The 27,652-nt window shown below is 40.3% G+C and overlaps 1 protein-coding gene across 4 annotated transcripts; it reads right to left on the reverse strand.

Moving 5' to 3' along the window:
* Positions 1-31: 31 nt before the first annotated feature.
* On the reverse strand, positions 32-27,586 carry ankrd50l (ankyrin repeat domain 50-like). 4 transcript variants are annotated; one of them, XM_088083524.1, is made up of 6 exons: positions 27,498-27,586; positions 23,570-23,793; positions 17,257-17,364; positions 16,567-17,139; positions 6,976-7,193; positions 32-4,650 (listed from the first exon to the last, which is right to left on the reverse strand). In XM_088083524.1, the coding sequence occupies exons 4-6, from the start codon at positions 16,992-16,994 to the stop codon at positions 1,124-1,126; spliced, it is 4,173 nt and encodes a 1,390-aa protein (XP_087939650.1). In that variant the 5' UTR covers positions 16,995-17,139; positions 17,257-17,364; positions 23,570-23,793; positions 27,498-27,586; the 3' UTR covers positions 32-1,123. The 4 variants fall into 4 exon arrangements, with proteins under 4 accessions (XP_087939650.1, XP_087939651.1, XP_087939648.1 ...); XM_088083525.1 differs by lacking the exons at positions 23,570-23,793; positions 27,498-27,586 and adding an exon at positions 17,459-17,690; XM_088083522.1 differs by lacking the exon at positions 27,498-27,586 and having other exon boundaries at positions 16,567-17,364; positions 23,570-24,354.
* Positions 27,587-27,652: the final 66 nt, after the last annotated feature.

Raw genomic sequence — 27,652 nt, forward strand, 5'->3', positions numbered from 1 at the left:
AAAAGGTTTTGCACGTCAGTCTTTAGGTTAATTTAGCTACTTTTATTCATGGATTATTAACCCTTTGAAACAGTTTTCACAGGCAGTTTAAACCTTTGAAACATGAAAATTGGGTTGATTTCTTTTGCCAACATGGCTTAAAATGCCATGATCATCTTTGCAAAGAACGTCCCACAAACTGCAAGAAATTAGGAGAGGTGACAAGAAAAAAGAGAGAGAGATAGCAGCATTATTAGAAAAAAAGGGGAAATGTCCAGGAAACCTATATTAACATATTTAAAGTTAAATACATTTACATTTTTGGTACATCACAAGTCATGTACTTTTGTTTGTGTTTTTTTCTGTTTATTTTCAGGTAATTTTCTTGTAACTTTTTACCGATTTCTTATTAAATTTGGGTCATTACTTGTTAAATTACTCACTGCCTTCTTAACATGTATTTGAAAGAAATTAAGCCAATTTGCAAAGGTTTCAAAGGGTTAAGAGAACTAGATACATTATTGGCTGCAGCGCACCGTTCATTCCTATGAGTGTTGCTCATGGAGAGTTGCTCATGAAGCCAAAATGGCTCAACTGCTGCGTATAAAGTAACCCAGATGCTTAGTTTAACAGTGGAGACTGAAGAGTGCGCAGCAGGCACCATGTTTCAGCATATTAAAGGAAACATGGTGCGGCTGGTCAACTTTCTGTCAGCAAAGCCAACAGAAAATAAAATAAAAAGCAAGATGTTTTCATAAAACACAAAATATTACAATTTCACCACCTCTGAATGGTTCGTACTTTGAAATGTGGCATTAAAGTTCACTGACTCAATAGCGTGTGAACGTTTTTTTTCCTTAAAAATTAATCGGTTAGCGATCGGCTAATAAGTGTCGGGTTCTCAAAAGCAAAATTTTCTGACATTTCTAGGAGAAAAGAACTCATTTATTTCAAATGCCACAGAAATGCAGTAAATCCTTACATTGGAGAGTATTTGGCAGTCTGCTTGATGAATCACTTTCTTTAAATTTGCTGTTGATGAACTAATTGTTTCTGCACTAAACCCACACACTCAAAAACAAAGTAGGAGGTTCAGGAAAAAAGTGTGGCAGTAGCTAACTATGGTCCCATACTGGAGCACCAGTCACAGGGGAGTCTCTCTCTTGTATAAGGCTGCACTGGTGGGACCCTCAAACTGCAGTTTAATGGCCTGTTTCAGGTTAAGCTGCGGGTCTGTGGTTGTCATGGCAACCATAACATCCTGTGGCAAGGCACTACAAGGTGGGACTGGAGTAAAACTATAGCAAGCAGGTGACAAAATGTTCTTCTGGGGTAGAGCATCCCAGGCTTCCTCTTGAAGTGGGCTCTGCAGCCTGTATGGGTACCCCAGAGGTGGACTCTCTCTGTTTTTAGGACCGACTGCAGGGCCGTCTTGCCCTGGCATTATCCCAAGTGAAGCCATAACTGAGTGCCATTTACCACCGGCGTTTGTAGTCCTGTCTGCTTTTATTAAGTTTTGTTTGTTAATTTTGTCGTGATGTTCAAGTCTTGACGACAAGTCTTTCTGCGGCGGTTCGCAGTTGTGCACCATAGCAGCGACTGTGCAAACAGAGGGAGGAGGGCTGCTTTTGGGATGCCGCTGGCTGCTTCCATGGAGGCTGCCCATGCTCCCTGGAGGAGGGAGGGTGGAGGGGCGGCTGCGACTGCGAGGCAGTGAGTGCTGTTGGATCTGCTGAATGAAACTGAGGCTATCCGCTGGCACTGTCTGCATCGTGGCCAGCGAGTGGCAGGTAGAGGAGGTTTGGGAGCTCTGCATGGAGTGGAATCGCTCTGCTGTGGAGCCCGGAGATGATACTGAGGAGGAGGAGGTAGTAGCTGTAGCTTCTCCCCCATTGCTCTCGAAGATGCCCGACAAGAGCATCTTGTTGGGTTTCACAGGGGACACAGTGCTAGAGTTAGGCAACAGGCCTACGTATGGCTTGGCTCCGTAGTTCTCCAAGAGTCTAACAATGCTAAAGTGCCCATGTTTCACAGCCACTTTGACTGGACTACGGCCATATTTATCCATGTGATTGGGGTTTGCACCTCTTTCCAGAAGCATTGCGACAATGTTTGCATGTCCCTCCTGGGCGGCGATGCTCAGAGCCGTTGCTCTCTGGTGACAAGCAAGATCTATATTCACTCCGCTGGTTTCAAGGAGACGACGTCCTACTTCAGCATGCCCTGTCCAAGCCACTGAATGCAATGGTGGTCTCCCCTCTGTATCCTGTGCATTTGGGTTTGCCCCGTGCTTTAAAAGTAAGTCTACCATCTCTACAAGCCCCTGCCAGGAAGCCACATGAAGCGCTGTGCGTCCCTCAGAGTCTCGAGACTCCAGGGGCACCCCGCCTTTCTCTATGAGGAGAGTAGCCTTTTCGAGACGATCCTCCAACACAAGGAGGTACAGCAGAGGGCGTCCCTCTGCATCCCGGACATCAGTATCAGCTCCTCGCCTCATGAGCAGCTCTGCAACCTCGACATGGCCCTCCAGGAGGGCGGCACTCAAGGCAGAATGTCCATCGTACGACCTGTGGTCGATGGGAGAACGTCTGTCCAACAGCAGCCTGACGGTGCTCCAATGACCCTCCTGAGCAGCCAGTATAAGGGGAGTGCGTCCTTCAATGTCCATCTCTCCGACACGTGCCATGCTGCCTCGCTCTGTCAAGGCAGCACACACACCACGATGGCCTTCACAGGCAGCGGCGTGCAGCGGAGTCCAGCCGAGGTCATCCTTGTGGTTCTCATCCAGGCCTCGGTCCAGCAGGGCGCGGACGACCTCAACGCTGCCTCTTGCCGCTGCCAGGCAGAGTGCCGTCCTGCCTTCACAGTCAATGGCGTCCACAGCTGCTCCCCAGAAAAGCAGCCTTGACACTGTCCTCATGTGGCCCATCGCTGCCGCCGCCAGCAGGGGAGTAACGGCAGCGGCAGCTGGGATGTTGCCATCGGGGCCGGCAGTCTCGTCTACATCAGCACCAGCTTCTAACAGAAGCTCAACTACGTCGTCGTGGCCCTCATAGGCTGCAAGAAGCAATGGTGTCATTCCGTCGTGGTCTCTGTGTCCCGGATCTGCTCCACGCTCCAGTAACAGACTTGCTACCTCACCGTAACCTTTGACCCCTGCTGCTGTAGGGACACAGAGGGCAGCGACTGACAGAGGGGTGCGCCCATCTCCATCAGCTAAGTTCACGTCTGCACTGTGGTCCAACAGTATCTCCACAGCTTCGTGATGTCCCATGTAGGCAGCAGCGATAAGCGGCGTGCGTCCTTTGCTGTCAGCTTTGTCAACCTGCGCCCCATAATCCAGCAGGGTCAGGACGATTTCCTCATGCCCTCCCCACGCAGCAGCTCTCAGAGCAGTCCGGCCTTCAGCGTCACATCCATCAACATCTGCTCCTGCATCCAGCAGAAGCCGCACAGCCTCGCCGTGTCCTCCCCAGGCTGCAGAGCGCAGTGCCGTCCAGCCTTCGTTGTCAACGTGCTCCATCATTCGCACTTGCGTTTCTGGCTCCTGGCTCTTGGTCCATTCCAGGAGCACAGACAACACGTTGACATGACCCTGCCTGGAAGCCAGAGTCAGTGGCGTTTGACCCTGAGGATCACTAACCAGCGGATCAGATCCGTGAGTCAGGAGAAGTGCGGCTACATTTTCAGAACCCTCGAGGGCCGCACTGGCAAGCAAAGTCTGTCCATCTGCAGAAGCAGGCTGGTTTACAGACACTCCACTGCTCAGCAGCTTCTTTATAGACACCTCTCTTTCTAACGCCTGTCGTAAACTAGTCCTCTCTGCACCTGTACAGTGCACTCCAACACTTGAGTCTGCATCTGAAAAACAGGCTGCAGAGGTGAGCCCGCTCCTCATTAGCAGCTGGAGGACTTCCTGACTGACCAGAACAGGAGGCTGTGTGAGAGTACTACTGCTGCTAAGAGGAGGCACGTCTGCCCACAGCATCCACAGTGCCAATAACGAGGGGTTATCTTTATGGTGACCTGAGCAAACTAAATGCGTGGCGAGCTGGCAAATGTCCTCATTGTCCAGGTGGGGTCCCTGTAACGTCAGAGCCATGGCGAGCATGCTGTGACCTTCAGTCCTGCTACAGAGGTACCTCTGTGTGCAATACTTTACATCCATCAGCCACTCTGCAAAACTGGCATGAAAAAGAAGTTTGGTGCCACCAGGGCCATCGATGAGGAGAGGTGCGAGGGTTCGGAGCTTGTTCTGGAAGTCCTGGTGGCTGAGCAAGTGGTCATGAGTCCAGGCTGCTGTGAACAGCTGCTGCGGGGTCAGGGGTCTCGGAGCAGCCAGGAGGACGTTGAGGAGAGGCCTGACGTAGACAAAGAGCCCCCGGGGGAACAGTCTCTGGCACAACCACAGGTAGAGCCCATTCAGTGTCCCGGGGATGTCCCGGATCTCCCGGAGCCCCACCAGTGCAGCTGCGACACCGTCCAGCACACGCTCGAGGAACAGGAAGCAGCCACCGCTCTTAATGTGCAGCAGATTCAGCATGTCAGCCGTGTCGGGGGTGAGCTGTCGGCGAAGGGTCGCGTCTTCATCCAGCCGGCAGAGGATGTACTGCTGCACGTCACGGACTGCCGGGGCTTTGCGCAGATCATCCAGACAGAGCCTGCGAAAACCTGCAACACAAAAAGAGAGAGTACATTTTTGTATTAACCCCAAGATAGATATTTCTAGAATAGCTTTTGTCAGTGTTACATTGTGTTAGGTGCCTACACCTGTTCACTGAATTACCCTTTTTATATAAGCTTGTTTCATCACAGGTTTAGCTGTAGCATCCTGAAGAAGGCTGGACACCGACAGGCGTCAAAAGAAGTTATAGTTTCAAATCATTTTCTACATTCATTTTGACTTTTTCCCAAAGATGAGTTCACTGGTTCTTTCCTGTTTTTTTCTACATTTATTCATGCCCCGTACCAAAGAGCACTGTCTTTTTTGTACTATTACTAGTTTAAAGAAGCTCTCCTGTTTTTTGGCTTTTCACTACATTGTGTTATTTTGTTTTTTCTCTGGTTCGGGCATTGACAAACAGCAGTATTTTCTCAGTTTGTTTGGTCTACTGTTGCTGGAGGCACATCTAGTATCCTTTTTCCATTGCAATGTTTTATTAAAGACCTTAGTTAAAGATGTGTGGTTTTGGATCTGAGAAGAGGAGATATAATCTGCACTGGGCTGTCTGGGCGAAGAAATTTTTAAGGGTGGCCCAACCGCATGATATGTGGTATAACTGCCAGTTTTTGTTGTTTTCAAATTCAATCAATCATCATATATTTGTCACATGAAAATAACACATGGTACAATTACAGTGAAATGGCATCCCATCAGCTCCTTTATCTCATGCTCTACGATTTAGTCCTTTTTGCATCTTCTTAAATCTTTTGCTGCTGCTTTATGATGTTCCACATTTCAGAAATTCATGGTGTCTGATTGTGGCGTGATTTAACTGTCCACACATCCTGAACTCAACAAGACAATCCGCAGAGTCACTATTCCTGAACTCAGCAATTCCTTAATTTATCTTGTTCACCGTTAAATAGAAAACACAGAGGGGCAGTGAGGGACATAGCCTTTTTTCAGCACAGGTGCTTTTGTTGCGTCTGGTTGCTATGATGCAGAATATCCATCGAAGTAAGAATATTTGCACACGGTACAGTCCCTGCTCTAAATGAAGGGAAAGCTGTAGAGAGCGAGGACGAACAGATCAGTCTGTGTGGATTCAGTAATAAAAATAGTGACAGTGACAAGCGGCTGCAGCATTTTACCCAAAGTTGAACATTTACCAACTCTCAGCGGCCAAAGAAAAAAAAAGTAGCACACAGCACAGAATAGACACTCAGTGTCTCAGCATGCTGTTTGCATTTTTAGTAAAGTATAAATTCATGATGCTCCCATGAAATAAAAAGAAAAAAAAAAGAAAAAATCATGAACAGGGTTGCTTGCCAGCTCCTGTGGTTGGCTCGTCAATATCTCTGTAGAGTAATATTACTAAAGCCCCGAGGCCCACTGCTACAAAACAACACCTCCCTCATTTATTCATAATTTGTTAGTTAAATTAAGCATACAACCAAAGCACTCAACCGAGTACCAACTTTGAAAAATAGTTACAGTCAAAGATCCTTTTTGCTTTAGTTACACAAAAACTTATTAGTAGATAATTATATTTCTTTAATTTCGAGTTATTTAGACATTGGATGTACAGTTAATGTGAATGCAAATACAACAACTGATTTTAACACGTGAAAAAAAGGGTCAAAATTACGACTGAGGCAAATTTAAAGGCTATAAATTCTCTAAAACAGTCATCAATACTCATTATCAGTTATTTTTCATTACTATTTAATATCTTTTTGAAATTATTATTATTATTAAAAAATAAAGAATTCAGAACAGGATTAGATCTGAATATTTAAACATAACTTAGGGACTGGTCATTATTTATGAGAGGGGAGAAAGTTGTGAAAAAACGGGGAGGCAGGTCGAGTAATTGTTTTAGCTCTGAGGAGGAACTTTTTTTTGGCTGTCTGGAGGGGTATCAAACGGTCTGTGTTTTGTATTTATTTTACTGTAAAAAAATGTGGCCATTTCTTTTTTTTTTGGAGATTTTTAAAGAAAATTTTTTGGCTTTTTTTTCTGGCAATGTTTGGCAATTTTAGAGGAAACCTTTCGGCAATTTTTTAAATAACTTTAAAATATTTTTAAAGATTTTTAAAGAAAACATGCTTGCAAACCAACAGACCCACCAAAAGGTTCTGGAAACAAAATTCTGTGACTGTCCAAAATTTTCAGGGTATATTTAACTTTTTTAAACTTAAGGGAAATAAATGGCATTCACTCAAACAATCATTTCATTTCACTGTCTGATATCCACCAGACACATGCTTACGTGTTTACTACATATCGATATCTTTCAGTGCCAAGCTTAAAAAGTTATTCTTTCTTCATACCTGAGAACATCTTGCACACAGTCTTGTTGTGGCGGCGGACGGAGCAGACCAGCAGCAGCCAGCCGGGCAGCAGGTGCTGATTGGCGGCCAGAAGCTCTGCAATAGAGCTGCTCTTCCCACTTCCTTCACCAGCCCCATACCCAATGTCCAGAGAGTCCACCAGCACCATCAGAGTCTGGGCAGGAGGAGGAAGGTCCAACAGGGGTCCCAACACTGCTCTGAGGACACACGGGAGAGACAGACACATGAAGAAAGACATTAAATTTAAGACGACCATGTGAAGAATGCCGAAGTTGTGGGCAGAACGGGGAAAGTGACAGTATGGTTTTTGTTTTATATTGACTGCAGGTCGGTTCTTTTAAATATAAAGTCAGTGCCAGGAAATAAAATCACTTGATCGCAGTGCTGGCAGCTATTTTGCCATGACTTGAGGCAGCTGCACTTTGTTTTTAGTTTTGTTTTCCATTTCACTCATTTCAGAGGCATACTTTTCTTGCTTTTAGACGCAGTCAATTCAAAACAGTGTAAACAACCACATGTCAGTCAAACCGACATCCCAGCAAAACACTTCCATCAGCGACATTAGCAGGCAGTGTGACTCAAATTCGGCACCCTCTCCTTCACTCAGCACAGTCAAATATTAAGACAACACCTACCTCAAACCTTTAACACTGAAATACAGCTGTGATTAAGGAACCAAAATCTCAACTACTGAATCTTCTGTAATCTTATCTTGGATGGGTGGAGGGATGGATTGATTAAATTTTCTATTGTGTTTAACCCTTTGAAACCTGGACCAACGTCAGTTTTCTTGTGCTGTGTTCAGAAGTCTTTTTCTTGCATTTAACCCTTTGAAACCCGTGCAAATATTTGACTTCAAATAAAATTTGACTTCTTTTATAAAGGCAATGAGCAACATGGCAAGAAATGTCCCACAAATTGCAAGAAATTAGGAAAAGGGGACTAGAAAAGAAACTGGCTTATGCATGTTTCATGTAAAAACAGTGAAACATGCTAAACTTGACAAAATCTTAGTGAAACTGTAACTTAAATGAGCACAGTCAGCACCCACACCCTGCTGCGATCTGATGGTGACTCAGGTTAATGGAACTTCTGACATGTCCTGCTCCACCCCGGGCACGCTCACTCACTCACACACACACACACACACACAGACACACACACACACACACACACACACAGACACAGACACAGACACAGACACACACACACACACACACACACACACACGTGGGTTGCTGTGTGTACACAGGTTAAACACACACACGCAATCCTGACATACTTCTCTCCTTTTGAAGTACTTCCACCGACTTTATAAACTTACTTACCCTGAAACACGCCAAAGTAACACACCTTAGCTGTATTTCCTCTCACCTACACTCCTGTAAAACCCTTTAGTCCTGTCCATGATGGCAATAACGATGATAATAGTCACATTTCACATTAATTCTTTCATGCAGAGATGCAACCCAAAGTGGAACAACCAAGATTAAAACATTAAAAACAAAAGTTAAAAATGAGGCCCAGCAATAAATAACACATAACAAAAGTTCTTTGTACCTGCAGGCTATTTTATTCCTGAATCTAGATTTCAGACCTGAGGCAAGTGTATCTGAAGGGAATCCTGCAGTAAACATGAGGTGCAGAGCTGCTGGAGCATGAAATCTTCATCATAAAGTGCAAGCTGCACAGTGTGAGGGAAGCTCGGGCTCCTGAGAATGAAGTTGTTGCTTCCAGACGACTGCTGCGGTTGCAGTGAAAATATGTCTGAGCTAAAGCCAAAAAAACAACTGACACCTATGATATATGTTATGGTAAGTGTAGAGTAATGCTAGTTATTATAGGAACCCGTGTTCACTCTGTCCTGACAAAGTCGAGCAGAGTCAGACCTGTGTTTAAACTGGGTCAGGAGACGGTTGGAAAACAGTACTTATTGGATTAAATCTTTAAAGCATCATCAACCATACAACTTTAAATTTCGGGAAATTGCTTTAACTTTTTATAGACAGATTAAAAAAACAAAAAACACCTCCTTAGCTCAAAGCACCGTTGCACCTTCACACAGCCTCAAAGCGCTGCTTGTATGGCTGTAGGCCTTTAAACACAAGGGGCATGATAAATAAACAACACAAAAATGTGAAACACTCGCCTGCAAATATTTTGCATCAGAACTATTCATACCGGCAGCGGTGTGAATTTGCAAAAGTTGGAACACTTTTTCAATAAAAGATTTTGATGTGAAGACATTCGCCAGCAGCGACACAAATATGCAACAATTGCAGGATTCTACTGACCCGGAGCAACATTTGACAGTCTGTCTGAGGCAAAGCTGCTGTGATATATTTTATTGAGTTTCCTTTTAGCAAAATGCTCTGAGTAAAGTTGAGTTTCTTTTGGTAAACAGTTAAACAGTATACATTTCTGGGGCTTTTACTGTTAAGGGTAAGGATTTGATCTGCTATGCACTGCTTTTGTCAAGACTGGTTGGAGTCTTAGTTTGGGCACCGGATGCTCCATGTCATTGGTAATCCTAAGTATAGATGCAATGTGATTAGTTGATTTATTTATTATTTATTCACAGTGAGAAAGCTTAAAAAATGTAACCTAAAAAATAAATAATGAAATAAATTTACACTGCCTTTTCATATAGTAGTCTCGTTTTGTGCATTGTGACTAAAACAAGGTTGAAAAAATATAAATAAAATATAGTTACCCATTTGGTAACTAAAAATCTGCCCTGGACTTAACAATATATCTTTGACAATGTCTGCTATGCTATTCTTCTAAATATACATATAAAAAATAACATTATACTTATACCAGCATAATAAATCTCATCTGTAAAATATTCAGAAACCACATTCAGTAACCTGAGACTATTCGTCCCGGCTCTGGTTTAATTCTGTATTCTGCTTAGCAACAATTTGTGCAGTACTAAACATAGAGACAGGGGTCTTTTTTAAAGGTGACAAACAGTAATTAACCTGTGACAGCAGTCTGGTATGACGGGGTCACACCGAGGCTGAACTCATCATCAATTATCCTGCAACAACCACAGGGTGTGTGTTTGTGTGTGTGCTGTCATTAGTGGTAATGTCTATATTTAGGAGTGACCAGAAGGTCCGGTCACCTTCAGTCACCAAACAGGTTTTCTTCAAACACTTGTTCCTCGAAAACCTAACAAACCTTTAATCTTAAAAAAAAAACGGCATCTTTTCAGCCTCAAAATGATCATCAACAGTCTGATATGAATCGGGCTGTAAAGCAGAATAAGCTGCCACCAGGAAGGAAAGAGCTCCAGAAGTGTTTATAAAACACCAGGAAGAGATCATCCAACGTGTAAACAGAGCTGTCATGGCAGAGATGCAAGAACCTTTCAGTGTACTCTGGAAAGCACTAAAGCTCAGACAATTAACCAAATGTGGCCTGTGAAGCTGAATTAGCAACTAAAAGCGGGTCATTAACTGAACGTGTTGGGGTCAACAACAAAGTATCAGTCTCAGGATTAACATATGCGTGGGGAGTGGGGTGTGAAATGTCGACATCACAGTCAGTTACTCATCCGTAACGATTAGACTTTGGCAAATGATGCATCCAACAAATCTGCCCCGTTTGAGCAACTGACATGATGGTGTTGATTACTATCCGCACCATGCTCTGATTCTGAAAACACACGTTTAACCTTCAGATCCTCCAATAAACTGTCCATGAATGAATACATCTGTCCTCACATAATGGACATTTTAACTAGCAGCTTGTATTGATTGCAACTTGTACATGAGTTCAGGGTTTACCCCAGGAAATTATTCAGCGGAGGTTGTGAAACGCCCACATCCTGACACATCTCAGCTCATGATAAATAAATCCTAAACAGTAATGAGACTTAAACACATCTGCTGCATGGAAGAGCTTGTCTAATTTTTTTCCCTGGAAGGTAAATGTTTCATATTATAACATTAAATAAATAACTACATTTAAGTTTCATGATGCTGGTTGAGGCAGTCTATTCAGACAAGGTGTCCCGCCTCCGTTATAAAACACAACAGTAAGCACTGTAGTCATTTCACACTTTCAGAAATCACATAGATGTTTAAAAAAAAACTTCCTCAGGGCTGCAATTATAGTATAGTCATCAAATTAAATGCAGGATATTCCTAAAAAACAGTATGTAGGATCATACAAAAGTAATCCCTCTAAATCATCCATTGTGAGACATCTCAGCGTGTGGTGGTGTTTTTGTCTGCAGAGACTCTGCCCTCTGTCTGTATTTTCTTGTCAGTCAAGACTCCAAATAAAGAAAGTGATCAGACCGCAAGCAGCATGCAAGAAGAGGCTACGAAAATCCCCGACAGGATGCACTGCCACCACACACACACGCACACACGCACACGCACACGCACACACACACACACACACACACACACACACACACACACACACACACACACACAAACAGCAGCGAAACAGCAAGCAGACAAAGCTCTCTAAAAAAAATTAGAGCAAATTTGCGGGAGACTTTCACTTGCAAGCCTGTTTACAAACAGTAAACAACAATTCCTTTGTATTGCACCTAATAAAAGCGATAACATGTTAACAAGATTTATGCAACTTTCAGTCTAAGACGCATAAATATTAAATTTACAATAATATACCACAAAGAAAAGCAGCAGATCCTTAAATCAGAGGCTGGAAGCAGTAAATGTTTGGCATTTTTGATTGATTAGGTTTTATATGATCGTCAGGAGGAGAGGGAGACTCCGTGCGCTTCACGGCATTACCGTCGGGTGGAGAGAGACCGTGCGTCAAGTGAGAGAGAGAGACACCGTGCGCCATGGAGCTTCAGTTTTAAGTAAGAGAGAGCCCATTGTGCCTCCGACTGCTTGACAGCAATATAGTTATAGTTTGTAGAGTTAAAAACAAAAATGCGACAGTACTATATGCAATACAATAATCTGTGTCCAGTGTTCTGTATTAGTCTGTTTAATTTCATTGTGCGTCTGAAATGGTATCCCATATTTGCGTTTGACTCAGTTAATAAATCCGTTAATAACCGTTGGGTAAAATGATTAATTCGCCCTCTGCAAAAAAAAAAAAAAAATCCGAATGCCTTTATTGGAAACTAAATACCTACCCAATTAACGAATACTCGAACAGCTGAATATTTGGGTACAGCCCCACTTAAAATAAGGTTAGATTCAGACGGATGCAGTTGGTCTTTAGTGATTAGTGATTTAGTTGGGAAAATACCAATGAAATTAAAAATAATGTACACCATGTCAGACTGAAGATGAAAACTGAGAGTAATTAGTTGAAAAGTCTGATATCAGACAACAGCAGAACTGTAATTGTCAAACAATACAAAGTATCTTCTTGGTAATTACAGACCAAGCCTTAATGAGTGTGAATCATCTGGTTACGTTAAGTTATTACACAGTAGCCTTGACTTTTATCATTGAGCATATCCTGTAATTAAAAGCAGATTAAAGCCCTGTCCGGGGTGACAGCTCCATCTGGGTTACAACGAGCTTATCATTCCTCTGTTTGATTTAGTCATCTGACAGAAGCGACACTCCCTCGCCGAGCACACGCTCAGGTCTGCGGAGGAGGACGAGGAGGAAGTGTGCAGAAACTTTTATTGCTGCTTAAGGTTTTCCGCTCCATTCGGCCCACACAGTCCTGCACGCTGGTCTGTCTGTGACCTTTGACCCTGACTTTAATTTGACTCGCAGAGGTTAAGATATCACAATCAAACCAGGTTTCCTCAGAGCCAAACATAGTACTCCGGTACATGAATCACTTCACCGGCTTTCTGAGCCGCTCACAGACTCACTTCATGGTCAGTTATTAAAAATGAATAAATAAAAATATCTCTTCCGATGCTCACACTTTCTTTGCACTTTTATTTAATTTTTTTTTTTACCAGTGATCAATAAAATAAAACGCAGATAGATAATTGGCAAAATGCCAAATATCAACCCTGATTACCTTCTAAATATCAGTTAGAAAACAGTAAAACTCCTTTCATACTGTAGCAGCACAACACTTAACTGGTGTGCATGTGTTCTTATTACATATTTATTTAAACTTAACTTGACCAGCATAACCAAGATCAGACAAAAGAAAAATCTATTTTTCAATGGTGCCCTGGGCAACAGAGGCAGCCTAACAACGAGCTACAGACTGCAGATATAAAATATCACAATTTCAGATTTAAACAAACTCCAGCAGTTGGTGGTATAAAAGCAAAGTGGGCCGGCAGGATGATATGACAGTAGATATGAGATGGTTCATTAACTCAAAAACTGCTGGCAATATTAATCTATACCATATATAAATAAGAAAGATAATTTGGTAACCATGGCAACACTTCTGCATGCATGTCAGCATGTGAGCTCAAGGATTTGCCCTGATTTGTCAGACACTGTAAAGCTTTATAAAAAGCAGTGTGTTTGTGATTGAGTCCTACTCAATTACCACTATACTTTGGCAGCTCCTCCTTAAAAATGAGCAAACATGAATATGTGACCTCGCAGCGATCACACGATCCTCTCAACAACACAACAACACATCACATCTGTCAGTGCTGCTTCTTTGTGTTCAACATTATTTGTGTTCAGACGCATCCTCCACGTGTAGTGCTCTTAATCAGCTTTGTTTGAACCTCTCTGAGCCTGTGTACACCTGGTATTACCGTGCGTCTCAGGTGATGTGATCTCAAGTGGACAGATCTGAGTCTGTTCACACAGATAAAATGCGTCTCCATGTGTGTCTCAGGTGACCACTTATCGTTGCATCTTCTTCCCCGCTCTACATGCAAATACACGTACACCATTTCTGTTTGCATAGACCAAATGCGTTGTTGATTTAATTAGCAGAAGACAGCAAAACAATTACAGAGCCTAGTGGGTAAGACTGGGAGATGAAAGAAGATGAAGAAGAGCAAAAAGAAGAGTAAGAGCAGCCCAAAATAACACAGTGTATACTGGGCTTTACAGAGGCACTACAGTTTAGTTCCCTTAAGGAGACTAGATTTTTAAAACTTAAATTTAACTGAGTCATACAAAAGGAGCAGCACCACATAAAAGTCCAGCAAAGAGTAAATGACTTGCTGACAGAAGCCAGCTGCTTCAGGTCCTACGTCTCATGTAAATGCCCTTTCGCTGCCCATGTTTCAACAGTTTGTCAACGGCTGTTCTCACATGGCAATGTTTCGCCCGCAGCCACTTTCTCTCACAAGCGCTCCAAACACAAACAGCGTCTAGCTGTGAGCCAGTCAGAGGGCAGTGTGGAATCCAGCTCGGTACTTCACACCAGAGGTAAGCAAACACAGGAGGAGTGTAAAAGGGCTCAGACTCATCGCTGAGCAAACACACCAGGAGAGAGTGAAAAAGTCCCGGAGAGGAGGGTGACCTCGCTGACTGGTGCTGAGACGGTCACTGGGGTACTGGAGGCATTTTTCACCTCTTTGTTCTTTTTTTTTCCTCTCTGAAAGGAAGTTGTGTCGTAAATAACACTGTAGCATTCATTCACACTGGAGGCCCATTGTTTGAGCTGTGAATGGGCCACATTATGAGAGGAGAAATAAATATAAGACGAAGAAGAATAGCTGCTGCCGTCTTTTCCTGTGACTGCCGTGGCCTCTCTTTGCTTCAGCGATGGCCGCATGGTTTTTACATTTACAGGCTGTGCAGCTCTTTCTGTCTGTTGACAGTCTAAACACCTGCAGAGAGTCGCCTCTATTTATACGAGAAGAGGTTCAACCTTAAAGCTTTCATGGATCTTTTTCCCACAACATCAGCAGGAGCTGCCGCTGCGCTTGACGCTCAGTAACTCGTTTTTCGAGGCTGAGTGGTGCTTTTTATGTGTATGTGGATGTTTTATTGTTGCTGACATTGCAGCAAGGGCTCATAAACCGTTTTGTTGTTAATCAGCTTTCAGTGAAATCATAGCAGGCACAGTTAAATGATGCAGGATTTTCCCCAAAAACGATGTACAGACTCCTCACTTATGACCCACTCTCAGTGTGCGGTGGTGCCTTTATCTGCAGAAATGTTTTACATCTGCCCGTATTTTCTTATTTTCCTCTAATTTTCTGGGTTCAGGACATTTATGAGCGTGTACCCTCACAGCGCTCAGGTGAGGTCGTGCTTTATAAAACGGTAGTGACGAGCTGCCAGACCGTAAAGCTGCAGGCAACCAAGAGACACAGCGCCAGAGAGACGCAAATGTTTGAAACAAATCTCTGAATTCACTTTACACACTACAGTTATAGCTTAATTAGGCCATTCAGTCGGACTACTGTCCTTGTCGGTATACAAGCGCGTTCTGGACCTTCTTCCAGTTGACCTATTAAGTCACGTAACAAAGAAGAAAATATCGGTACTGTACATTTCATCCGTACTGTGCACTTTACTTGGTAACTTATGTTTTGTTTTCTTTCCTTCTTCATCGTCTTTTGTTTTTCTTGGCTATTTTCTATGAATTTATGCTGTTCGACTTGCGGGTCAACATCCTGCGTGGGAGCTATGGAGTATGTGCAGAATGCCTCGGCCAGTTCGGGTCCGACCGCGGCGTGTACATGAAACAGTAAATCAACCCCCAACCACACTATCTAGATGTGTTAGTCTGACTTTAAGAAATTTGACTTAGAACGATTTCAGTCGGACTAACATGTTTACATTCATTTTAAAAGTCCAGGTTTAGTCGGAACAAGACAATAATTTGACATTTTCTAACATAACGTTAACGTAACTGCTGTATCGTCATACAGCAGTCCTGCTCATTGATGTGAGCCACTAGCCTCACTGCCAATCTCTGAGATTATACAGAGATTATGAGGAGATACCACCTTGGTACAAACATTACGGTAAAGTCTCATTTTAGTCTTTTTACCCAACCCTACTGATACTGGACAAATATTCCTTTTTGCACTTGTTCAAGCTGTAGCAAAAATAAGCTGCAAATGAAACTCACATCATCCATGTTGTGCTCCATTAAGATAATCAAGAAAGTATTTGTGTTAGAAAAAGAAAAATGTGTCTCATATGATCTCAAATTGAAGCTTGTTTGTCTGAAAATGGATCAGATTACATTCTCATGACCGGGGTTATCAAATCCAAAACGACTACAAACATTGAATGTGTTTGCTCACAACAATCAAATGTTGAAACTGACTATTGACAAAGCAAAGAGGAAGTTGAGGTGCAGGTTTCCATCTTGTCCTTTTTACCAATAAACTGCTTTGTTTGCCTTGTGACACGTGTCAGATGCGTCTTTGTTCAGGTGCTCCGGCTTTCATCAACAATAACCACCATTTACAGAATGAGATGCTGCACATAAACTGTGTTGAGCTGGGAATGAGGCACGCTCTCTTGAACATGCACGCACATGCTGAACGCCTGGATGGGTTTCAGGCTTGTTACATTTCGTTAACTTTCCTCTCCCTCTCATTTGGCAACCTTGTGATTTCCCTCAAATCTTCTTCAATGAAGAGCAACCCTCCTCAGATCAAACATGTGGCTGTCACATCAAAAACTTTGAACATTTTTAATGTAACAATGTTGTACAAACCTTTTGAAGGTGTCATCAGGGTCTCTCTGACAGGTGTGAGGCTCCAGAGCGGCAGATACGGACGGGCTGTTGAGGATCTCCTCGTACCCTGGAGAGAGGAGAGGTGAGGCCCTCAGCTGCTCCACCAGGCCCAGGACGAACCTCCACAGCACTGTACTCCTCTGATCCTCCCGCTGGCAGAAGTGGGAGGCCAGGCAACGTGGCGCCAGCCCGACCGCCAGCCCTGCCTTGGAGGTGGGCCACACCACCTCAGTGCACAGAGCAGTCTTCCCGGCACCGGGGCCCCCTGTCACCAGCAGCCCCGGCGGCTGCCCCGGCACGGAGCGGGTGTCCAGGCAGCGCCGCAGCTTCTCCAGAGCCCATTCCCGGCAGTAGAAACGCCGGCCCTGGAGCAAACTGGAGCTGCTGCCAAATCCACTGCTACTCATTTCCTCCTGAGGGTCTCACTACCAGGACACAACTCACTGCTTTGAACTCCCATGCTCCGCCAGTAATTTGAGTCCGACTTTTAGCTGCAGCTGGTGACACCTCTAGTTAGTGACAGCTCGGAGCCTTTCCTCACGCTGACAGTTCCTGAAAGTGTTGCATCAGGTGATTATTATCAGCGGCTGTCCTTCCCCCTGCAGGTCTTGAGGTGTGAGACTGACAAGACGAGGAGTCAGAGAAAGGTTAAGTCAGCTAATGGCTCACCTCTTCAGTTTCTTTATTCAGATTTGTCTTGCTGCACAGCTTGGAAACACCAAGACGGGGGATCCATGGTTACCGCCGTTCATCACGCCTCTCCTGGAGATCGTGGAGCTGTTCAGTCAGAAACCAGAAAGAAGAAAAAGGATTCGGTCAAGTGAGGAACTGACAGCATGCTTTTCACAGATATAATGACACAGTGTCTCACCCCTCCCATGACTGAGCCGTCCTCCGTCTTCCAATTACAGCTCCCTCCTCTCAGTTTCTGTCCCGCTTTTTCTACAAGATTTCATGCAGCGTTCCCAAACTGCAGCTTTAGCATGAAATTCCCTTTTCCTTTCTCACGCCCTTATCTGTTTACAACCCTGCGTTCAAACCTCACACCTCCCTCGCTCCATCTCTCTGTCTATCTGTCTCTCATGCGCTCCGGTTTTTCCTGTTTGGGTTTTTTTTTTGTCTCCTCCCTCACTTGGTGTTTCTCGGCATGTCAAGACATGCACAGGAGAGCAGAGAGCGAGGGGAGGAGAGACGGAGGACTCATGTGGCTGTGAGCCATTCAGCTGACAGGTGGGAGGGGTTACCTGGGGTCAAGGTTCAGTCGCGGGGCAATACTACACCTCCAGCTTTATGTTTAGGTGATTTAAAGACACATCGTGCTGCTTAAGTTATGTTTCACCAAAATTAGTTTTTAACTTCTTAGGGTGCTTTCGTCATCACAGATTTTATTATGACTTTTAGATGATTAATTCATGTTAAATCTAGAGCTGCAAAACAGATAACTAATCAACCAAGAATTAGTTGAGACACTTTGGACGATCAATTAATAATTTATCTATGGGTTCAAGCTTCTTAAATGTAAGTATTTTCTGCTTTTTGTTTAGTTTTTTTATCACACTGATCTGTCCACTGTCTCTGTGTTTGGGGCTGTTTGTCAGAAAAAAACAAGCGATTTAAAAAAATAGTTTTGACTTCTGGAAGCTGTGATGAGTAGTTTTCACAATTTTGTTATATTTCATAAAACATTTAAAAATTAATTAATTAAGACAAATTAATTAAAACTAAAAAATAATCATAAGACATAACCAACAGATTTATCAATAATTTATAAAATAACTTCTCATAGCCCTAGTGAGTTATATTGCATTTATTCATTTATTAACTTTTTAATCAATTTTTTCCCCTTTATTTGGTTTCAATTAATGCTAACAATCAGCCACACAGTTATCTTTAGTAAATTAGGCACTACATCTTTTTTTTCATTTTTCTTTTACAATTAAAACATGAACATAGAACACAAGGTGTTTTCATTTGAGATAAATAAATAAAAATAAAAATATTAGAGTTGAATACACAAATTTAAATAAAAGACAGGCAATTTGGGGGAAATAAACATTTTCGACATTTTCCAAATTTCCTCAAATTTAATTTCCTGTAGCCTCATTTAGAAGATTATTCTTCTGATTTGCAAGATCCTAGAATTTTTATTTTTGATTTGTTTTTTAAAAAAATAACTATTTTCCTGACCCTTGGGATTTTTAAATGATAGCCATTTCTTTCGTTTTTTATTACCATTTAATTGGATATAATAACATGAAATCGTTGTTTGTTTTTTGATTTGATGATTACATCTTTTCTAAAACCCTTCTCACAATTTACTTTAAAATTCTGAGTTTTTCAAACTGAGGAAAAGATACCTGAGCCGTATTAATCCCACTGTATCATTTTGTATTAACGGTATAGTGTTCAGGATTTAGTGCCATCTAGCGGTGAGGTTGAATGAATATTACATGTAATTTCAGAAAATATCTCCCTAAATCCTACACACTGGACCTTTAAAAAAAAATATGACGACTGAAATCTATAAACCTGAAATCAACTGCAAGTATCAACCTTGTTACAGTAAACAGTGTACAGTTAGTGTACAGAAGTAGATGGGAAAACAGCTTTAAGGAATTACAATAATTATGTCAGTTTCTGGTTTTACAAGCCGTCAAACCATCCTCCTCTTTCCCACACTGTATAATCACCTCAGAGCAATTTCCACCATGCTTCATTTTAATGCACAATGTGCCCATCAACAGCACAATCACAATTCAAAGCTTTTCAGACGGCGTGCCACCACTTGATGAAGTGAAAGAAAAAAGCCATAAAAATGGTTGGACCTGCAATAAAAAAACCTTTAAAGAATCCAGATGAAGAATGTCAAAAGCTTTTGTGACAAAGTTACCACTGCGACGAGAGTACTTCAATCAAACAGCGGCTACACAACGCAGAATCTGTAAGATCATGACCGTGATTTAACACTTAAAAGAACTGAGCATTAAAAAAACCCTGACTGCTGTGCATATCGTCTGCAATGTGATAGCCTGGTGACAGAGTGAGTCAGAGAGCTAACTGGAAGCATAATATCCTCCTACAGGTGGATGACACTTACACTGTCAGCTGACAAGTGCCAAATACTGAAAATGAACTGGAAAATGAAAAGATGTGTTGTCTTAGCAGGGCACTGAAGACTAACGCCAAGCAGTGAAGTTGTCGACATTCTTGTCATTACTTGTGGTATTTACAAAGACCTCTAAACTCAGCGTGTAGCCTGTAACACTGGAGGAGAGGCCAAATACTGGAGCAGCATCCTTACAGCACCTAACAGACGCAAGAAGTCCAATCAAATCAAGCCAGTTTCATTTATACAACCAAAACAAGCCCTAGATCTTTGATCATTTCTGCCTTAATTTAGAGGCACAACTTATTTTGCTATAGTTTTTTTAAATAGTGGTATAGTTTTCAAAAATGCTCATGTGTTCGGTGGTGGAAAATAACTTATTTAGTATTCTACAGGCTACTTTGTGTGTGTTTCCATTTAAGCCTGACTCCAGATGGAGTTAATTTTAAATGCAATGATGTACCGCTTCATGTAATGATCACTTCTTTCATCATGCTGCCCTGCTGTGACGGCAATACATTCCCAGTCTGACCCAGATTTTGTCAGGGCGCATACGTCCATTGAAAAAAGCCAGTAAGAAATCTGGTAACGTGAATACTCGGACAAGAAATATTAACGTTCTCCAGGAGCAGGGTTCCCACGCCTTCTTAAACATCTAATTCAATCATTTTTCAAGGACTTTCCAGGCCAAATTCCCTAAAACTCAAGGACCCAACATGATATAGTTTAAGAGGATAATTACTGTTACAGCACTGATAATCTAAGCAGGCTTTACAGAAGCTCAAAAGTCAACAAAAAACAAGAGGCTCGAATGTGTTAACACTTCTCAATGGTGTGTTACAGTGATGGCAGACGACATCAAAACAATTTCAGCTTCTATTTTAACGCAAAATATATAAAGGGAAATACTAATTTCAGGCACACTCGTTTGCTGACCATTTTCGTCAGGAGCACCTGTTTTTCTTTTTTAGTTTTGTTTGATAAAGACAGTCCTTGAGCACACAGCTACTTGACAAAAAATAGAAATTCAAGCACATTCAATGACCCAAATCTATTAATGCTTAATTTAATAAAAAAAAACCCAAAAAAACATTTTTTCAAACTCTCAAGGATTTCTTGGCCCTGTGTGAATCCTGCAAGTGTCATCTAAATAGAGAAAAAAATGTTTCTCTAACCCTCTACCCCCGAAAAATGGGTTTGCTGTTCACACAACGTTTAAAATAATGAAAGACATGTAATGTGCTTAAAAACTAGCAAACTCACTGTTTGAAGTTGTTAAGCAACCAGTAAAGACAGTACACAGAAGTGGCCGACTGGGAGGACAGATAAACTGTTGCACCACCTAAACCCTGCAGAAAGTGATGTCATTTTACATTTGTTTTTGTACAGCCTAAGGAAATTGTTTTTAGGAAATGCACTTCTTTTCATTTTAGCCAAGATTTAGATGAGAAAACTGATACCACTCTCATGTCTGTACACTAAATATAAAGCTGTAACAAGCAGCAGGTTAGCTTAGCTTAGCATAAACCCAAAAAACGTGGGGGGTGCAGGATGAGGAACATCCTGTCCAAAGATAACAAACTCCACCTATCAAAACCTCTAAAGATAAAAAATATGTTAAAAAGCTAAGCAATATTTCTGAAATGTTGATACAACACAATTGTGAGATGACTGCGTTTTCATTGACTGATGTTATAATACTTCTCTGATGATAACAAACCAAGAAGCATGGCAATGGATTTTCAAAACATTAGGTTTATTTCTACTGCAGCCACTGCACGAGCCGTGATTATATCCAATCCAAGGAGACATAGGCGTGTTATGTGAGCGGTAACGGAAAGGCAAAAACACTTTTTTGCGATAAATAGGAGTTCTTTTTTCCCCCCGAAACTGACGTGTTTCCATCAGGGCATATTTTATATTTGCAATTTCAATCTGTGCAATATGAGGGTTGATCGAAACCTGCCTCGTGTTACTAGTGGTACTCGCCAAATGAACCGCGCATCTAACTAGCTCCTTGACAAAGGTAAAGGTGGTGCACAGTGCAGAGCCGCCAAGGCTAACGTTAGCTAGCAAAATGGGACCTGAAGGTGGGCTAGCATTAAAATGCTCAAAAATAAAAATGCAATTTTACAACACAAAATTATAATATCACCACCTCACATGCATTAAAGCTCATTGAGTCAACGGAGCACCGCACTAAAAGGAAAGGCCTCTTGTATTAGACATCACATTGCGGGTTTTTTTCCCTTCAAAATTAGCTAACGTTAGCCGGTTATCAGGTATCGAGCTATCGAAAGCAAAACTAACCGAAATAAAAATGGTCCAAAATAAAATGGTATATACATTCACATAGCAGTCCTAAGGCTTAATTAACACTCTGAACAGCATTTTATGTCCTTACAAAAAACAAAAAGAGGTTTAAAAATGTTTATGGCTTTAAGGGGGAGCTAGATAATATTATGTGCTATGCTAGGCTAACGTTATTTAGCAAAAAGCAGGTGTAACTTACCTTGTAACAAGCAGAGAAATTATAAAAAATGTTGGGTTAAGGTACGTAAATAGTTAAAAAAAAATGTTTAAACTATTCTTTTACATTTTTTTAGTCTAATTTATATAACAGGGAATTTATTTTATGTTTATATCACATTTTTAAGTTTAAAGTGGACTTTCACATTACAAATAGCCTGTTTTTAACCCTTTGAAATCAGTTTTTTTGTGCTGCATTCAGATGCCTGTCACAAGCATTTTAACACTGAAACGTAAGCAAATTGGCTTGATTTCTTTAAAATACATCCGTGAAAAAGCAATCAGCAACTTGGCATGAAAAGTCACAAATTGCTAAAAATTTTAAAAGGTGACAGGACAATGACAAGAAAATAAGCTTTAAAAGAGAGAGAAAATTATTTGAACGTCAAATAATTTGGGGGGGAAATATCAAGAAAAATTACCTAAATTTATTATGATTATATATTTAAATTTAGGATACAGAATATACAATCTCTATTATTATTATTATTATTATTATTATTATTATTATTAGTAGTAGTAGTAGTAGTAGTAGTATTAGTATTAGTATTAAAGAGTCTACAGATTATCGGCTGATTATTGGGGCCAGTAATTGGCATTTTTTCTGATTATCTGTATCTGATCGCCAATAAAATTATTAGTTAAAAAGTGCTAAGAAAGTCAACATGGGAGGAACTTTTAGTTTGTAAAGCTATTTTTTTATGAATTCTTTTTTTTTTAAATTTACATTTTTAATGTATTTTATATTTTAAAAAGCTGCTGGGAGCTTGCTGTATATAAGTTTTTCATTTTATTTGATTTTTATTTGGTATTTTTTTGGGTCACTTTTTGTTAAGTTACTCATTGCCTTTTTTCATGTTATTTTGTGAGAAATTAAGTTGGTTTTTTTTTTTTTTTTAGGTTTTAAAGGATTTAACTGTTTTCCACATATCTCACATTTTCATGTTACCTCACATGACTTAAACTGACCACTCGGTGGTTTTCAGCATAAATAACTCAGCCAATCAGCTCCCTCACTAATGTTACAGTCAAATATTTGTCTCTTTGTCGGGCTCCACAGGTGATCCGCTGCAGGAAATATCTGTCCTCCTCCACCTGTCTGCCTCTGACGTTACACAAACAACATGACGATTACAAGCGTAATAAATTGGCTAATGAAACAATAAAATGCGCGCTAATGTGCGTTTAACTGACCTTATTAATCAGACATAGTGATCGACGCCATTGTAAACAAACACACCAAGCGCTGCCCCAAAATACTTAGTTTGTTTCCGATAAAATCTCCTAAAGTCCCGTTTGTTTTCCTCCGAAAATACCGAGTTTTGAATCCAGCGGACGTGATCTTACCTGACAGACACGCTCTCCATCTCCGTCTCCCTCCTCACCGACAAACCAGCAGCTCTCCGCCGGATTTTAATCACGTGTGGGCCAGTCCACTCCCACAATCCTCCACACCAGCACATTAAAGCTGAAGTTGATCTTATTTCTGGGGAAGATGTCCGGTTTATTTCAAAGATTGTCGGTTTCTCTCGTTGCCTCCCTCAGGGGGGGCTGCTTTCTCTGCTGCTGCACTGAAAAAGGATGTCAGAGAAGAAAAAATTAAAGGCTCACAGTGTTACATGAGAGGACGTCCTCTGCAGACTGGTTTCACACTGATGTGTTAAACTAGACCACACGTATTTGTCTTAAAGTTTTACTGTAAAGAGTATGGGCATGGAAGCTCGTTTGTGCCAAAAAAAGACCAAAAAGGAGAAAGTTCTGATGGTAATTTAAAAATAACAGTATGGGTTTGGAAACCAGTTTGTACCAGAAAAAGACAAAAACAAAAAATGTGGAAGTCATTTTTTGGTCTTAGTTTTACTGTAAAAAGTAAGGGTATGGAAGCTCGTTTATGCAAGAAAAAGACTAAATAAATAAATAAATAAATACTGATGGTAATTTGATTTATCCACAATATGGATTTGGAAGCCCATTCATGCCAGAAAAAAAGACAAAAACAAAAAGACAAGAAATAAATAATAATTAAAAAAATAACATGAGTGTGAAGTCAATTTTTTGTCTTAGTTTTACTGTAAAGAGTATGGGTATGGAAGCTTGTTTGTGCCAGAAAAAGACAAAAAAAATTCCAACCTACTAATGGTAATTTAAATTTAAAAATAAGAAAAAGAAAAAAAAGACCAAAAAAAAGTTAAAACTCTTGTCATTTTTTTTAAAATGACAAGTGTGGATGAAAAAAACTAACAAAAAATGCCCAAATTAAGAATGCTTTAATGTTCTTACATTTTTATTACATTTTCTTTCCTTTTTTTTTTTTTTTAATTTTCCCTTTAATTGAATTTTTGATCAGCTGAGGGTCACAGAAATTCTGTCAATGTGTAATTGTGCTTCAAATTTAATCTAAAAAAAACCAACCTACCAATTGGGCATGTATATTTAAAAGGTTATTCCCGCATATTAATCACTGACACCTGCTGACCAAACGCGGGAAATGTGGCTCAGTTTGTGATCTGTGTGTTTTTAAGAATTCTTTCTGATCCTCTAACATCATCTAACATCTAACATCAGAATTCACAGCGGACTTAAAGACACGATGTGTTTCGTCTAATCCGCATAAACTCTGCTTTAAGTCACCAGAGGCCTTAAACTGTCCCACGATCACAGCTGAGCTCACAGTGATACGAGAAATGACCTTTTCACCCTGTCAGCCGATTCTCCACATTCTAACGTACTCTTATAGACTCCTAAAAACCAAACGTCTCATCGCTTAAATAACACTTTTTCATTTTATTTCCCACTAAATATCGTTAAAATATATTTTACAATATGCTGAATGCAGCTCATCTTTCTGTAAAGTTACACATAAAGGCACAAAAAACACATCCAAAAAATATGCATGACAAAATTTTTTAAAATTTCACTTCAGAACTGCTATGACCCGCTCTTAAACAAGCATTATTTTTTAAAGATTTTTTTATTTTTTATTCATGATTTCTTTAATGTGGAGGTCGGTCAGTCTTCTAGGCGTTTATAAGGGAGACCTCTACTGGATATCTGTTATAATGACAGACTTAAAACAAAAATAAAAAAATAAAGAGTTTGAAATATACTTTATCTTGTAAAAGTTTTAATCATAAAGAGACAGCATTCACACAAATTTAATGATTGTTAAATTATTTCAGGCAGACTTTTTCACACTGTCAAACTTTCCAGGTTGATTAATCATTGGCAGCAAGGTTACTTTGGAAATGTAAAAGGTTTTGATTTTAAATACTTAATTAAAAAAAGTTTATTTATTTATTTTCTTTTACATTTTTTTAAACCAAGCAATAAAGCTGAAAAATTTCCAAATATAGGCTCTGCTAAAAAAAGGCACTCCTGCCTAAATTAAAATGTTTCACTGTGCGAAATGTATTCGGATGTAACTGTAATCTAATTACTTATATTTTTACTGTAACTGTAGCTGATAACAATTACATATACTTTGTATTTGCTTTACGACTTGCTCCTTAACACCGATTAATTGAATTCATGGTATAAAAAACAGCTGTATATCGTGTATAATGTATTTAAATTATGTGCAGTCAAAATAATAATAATAATAATAATAATAATAACAATAATAATAATAACAATAATAATAATAATAATCAGTCACAATCAGTCATAAAATAAAACAAACAAAAAATTTTAAACATTTGACCAGAAATACTATTATAGTTTAGAAGATCCTGATTTTCAATCAAAAATGTTCACACTCATTTGTGAGTATAGAGGTTTTTTATTCTTAAGTAAGAAATAAATCATGTACTGTAGGTTTACATGTTGCTTCTTTTGTCTCCATCACCAAACTCACACTTTCTCTTCCTCCTTCTTCCTGCGGATGTCTCACTGTGAGTCGAAACATTTTTTCTGTAATGCTGAATAATTCATTAATGTCAACAAAAGCTCCCTCCAACGTCTCTGAAACGCTGAGGCATCATCATGGAGGCGAGTCGCATAATAACAATATTAAGTAGCAGTAATGTATTTGTTATATTTTGTAATGTATCATTTAATTTCAAATTGAATGGCAGATTGTTGTTTTTCCCTATTATCATTATTATTATTATTAGTAGTAGTAGTAGTAGTAGTATCATTATTATTATTATTATTATTATTAGTAGTAGTAGTAGTAGTAGTAGTATCATTATTATTATTATTATTATTAGTAGTAGTAGTAGTAGTAGTAGTAGTATCATTATTATCATTATTATTATTATTTTTATTATTATTATTATTATTATTATTATTATTATTATCATTATTTTAAAGATTAATGATTTTACTCACTGATTAATATAAATAACTGAAAATATGTGTACAGTAATATTCCTAGCACAGGCAGTAGCAGATTTTTCAACATTACGGATAGATAAGAGATTCAGGGTTAAATTCAGACATCCCTTTAAAAAAGAGATTTCCATCTCAAGGGACTTCTCGGTAAATAAAGGTTAAATAAAATAAAACATCTAATAAATAACAGACACAGAGAAAATGTAATTTTCAAACAGCTCTGTGAGGAAAAAAATAACTGTATGATAGCATTAATGGCAAAACAAAATCAAGCAATCATAGCTCGAGAGCTCGCAGGACGTATCTGTGAGCAGTGAGCAAGCTTTCGATGTAAATCCTGATTCTGGGGCTGCTCAGTTTGATCTGTCAGTGCTCGCTTTCAAAACTTGTTCAGCTGTTACAAATCTGTCCCCGGGAGCTCAGTGCGCACATTTGTTTTCTCCGCTTCAACGGTTCTGTCGATGATGATCTCCCATAAATTACTAGCTATGATCTCCCTCTATGTATATGTGTGTGTGTGTGTGTGTGTGTGTGTGTGTGTGCATGAGATTAAGGAAGAGAGTTCATCAGCAAAGAAGGAAGTTCTTATTTGCCTTCTAGGTTTATTTATATTCAGTGAATTTTTAAATAACCCTCGAAATGCTCTGTATGTTTTGATTAAAAATTCATCTTTTTCATTAAACATTTATCTCACCCTACAAGATATTTGTAGGGCTGGAATATAAAAAAGATTTATTAAATTTACTGCAGAATATTAACATTTTTGCAGGGGCTTTCTGGGTGGGTGTAAGTCAAAGTTCAGGTTTTTTAATAACAGTCAGAAGAAAGATGAAAATGTCAGCATTGTACGTTTCCGCAGAAGATTAATAAGTTTCATACGTATCATAGCAACGTAACAGGACATCGCCCATGGAAATGGTTGCTGCAGCAGCAGCCAGGTTACCTTTTGGCCGGTTCTGCTGTCTCTCCACACCTCTCTAGTGTCTCCTGGACCAGAGGACTGCTCACCATGAAGCCGTCCGCCCACAAACTGTGTCTCTGGCATGGACTCACTCGTACGTATTCTTGACCTGAAGGGACAAGACCCAAGCAGTTTGT

The sequence above is a fragment of the Plectropomus leopardus genome, chromosome 10 (assembly GCF_026936395.1).
Source record: "Plectropomus leopardus strain MGB_pleo_1.0 chromosome 10, ASM2693639v1, whole genome shotgun sequence".
Classification (NCBI taxonomy): domain Eukaryota; kingdom Metazoa; phylum Chordata; class Actinopteri; order Perciformes; family Serranidae; genus Plectropomus; species Plectropomus leopardus.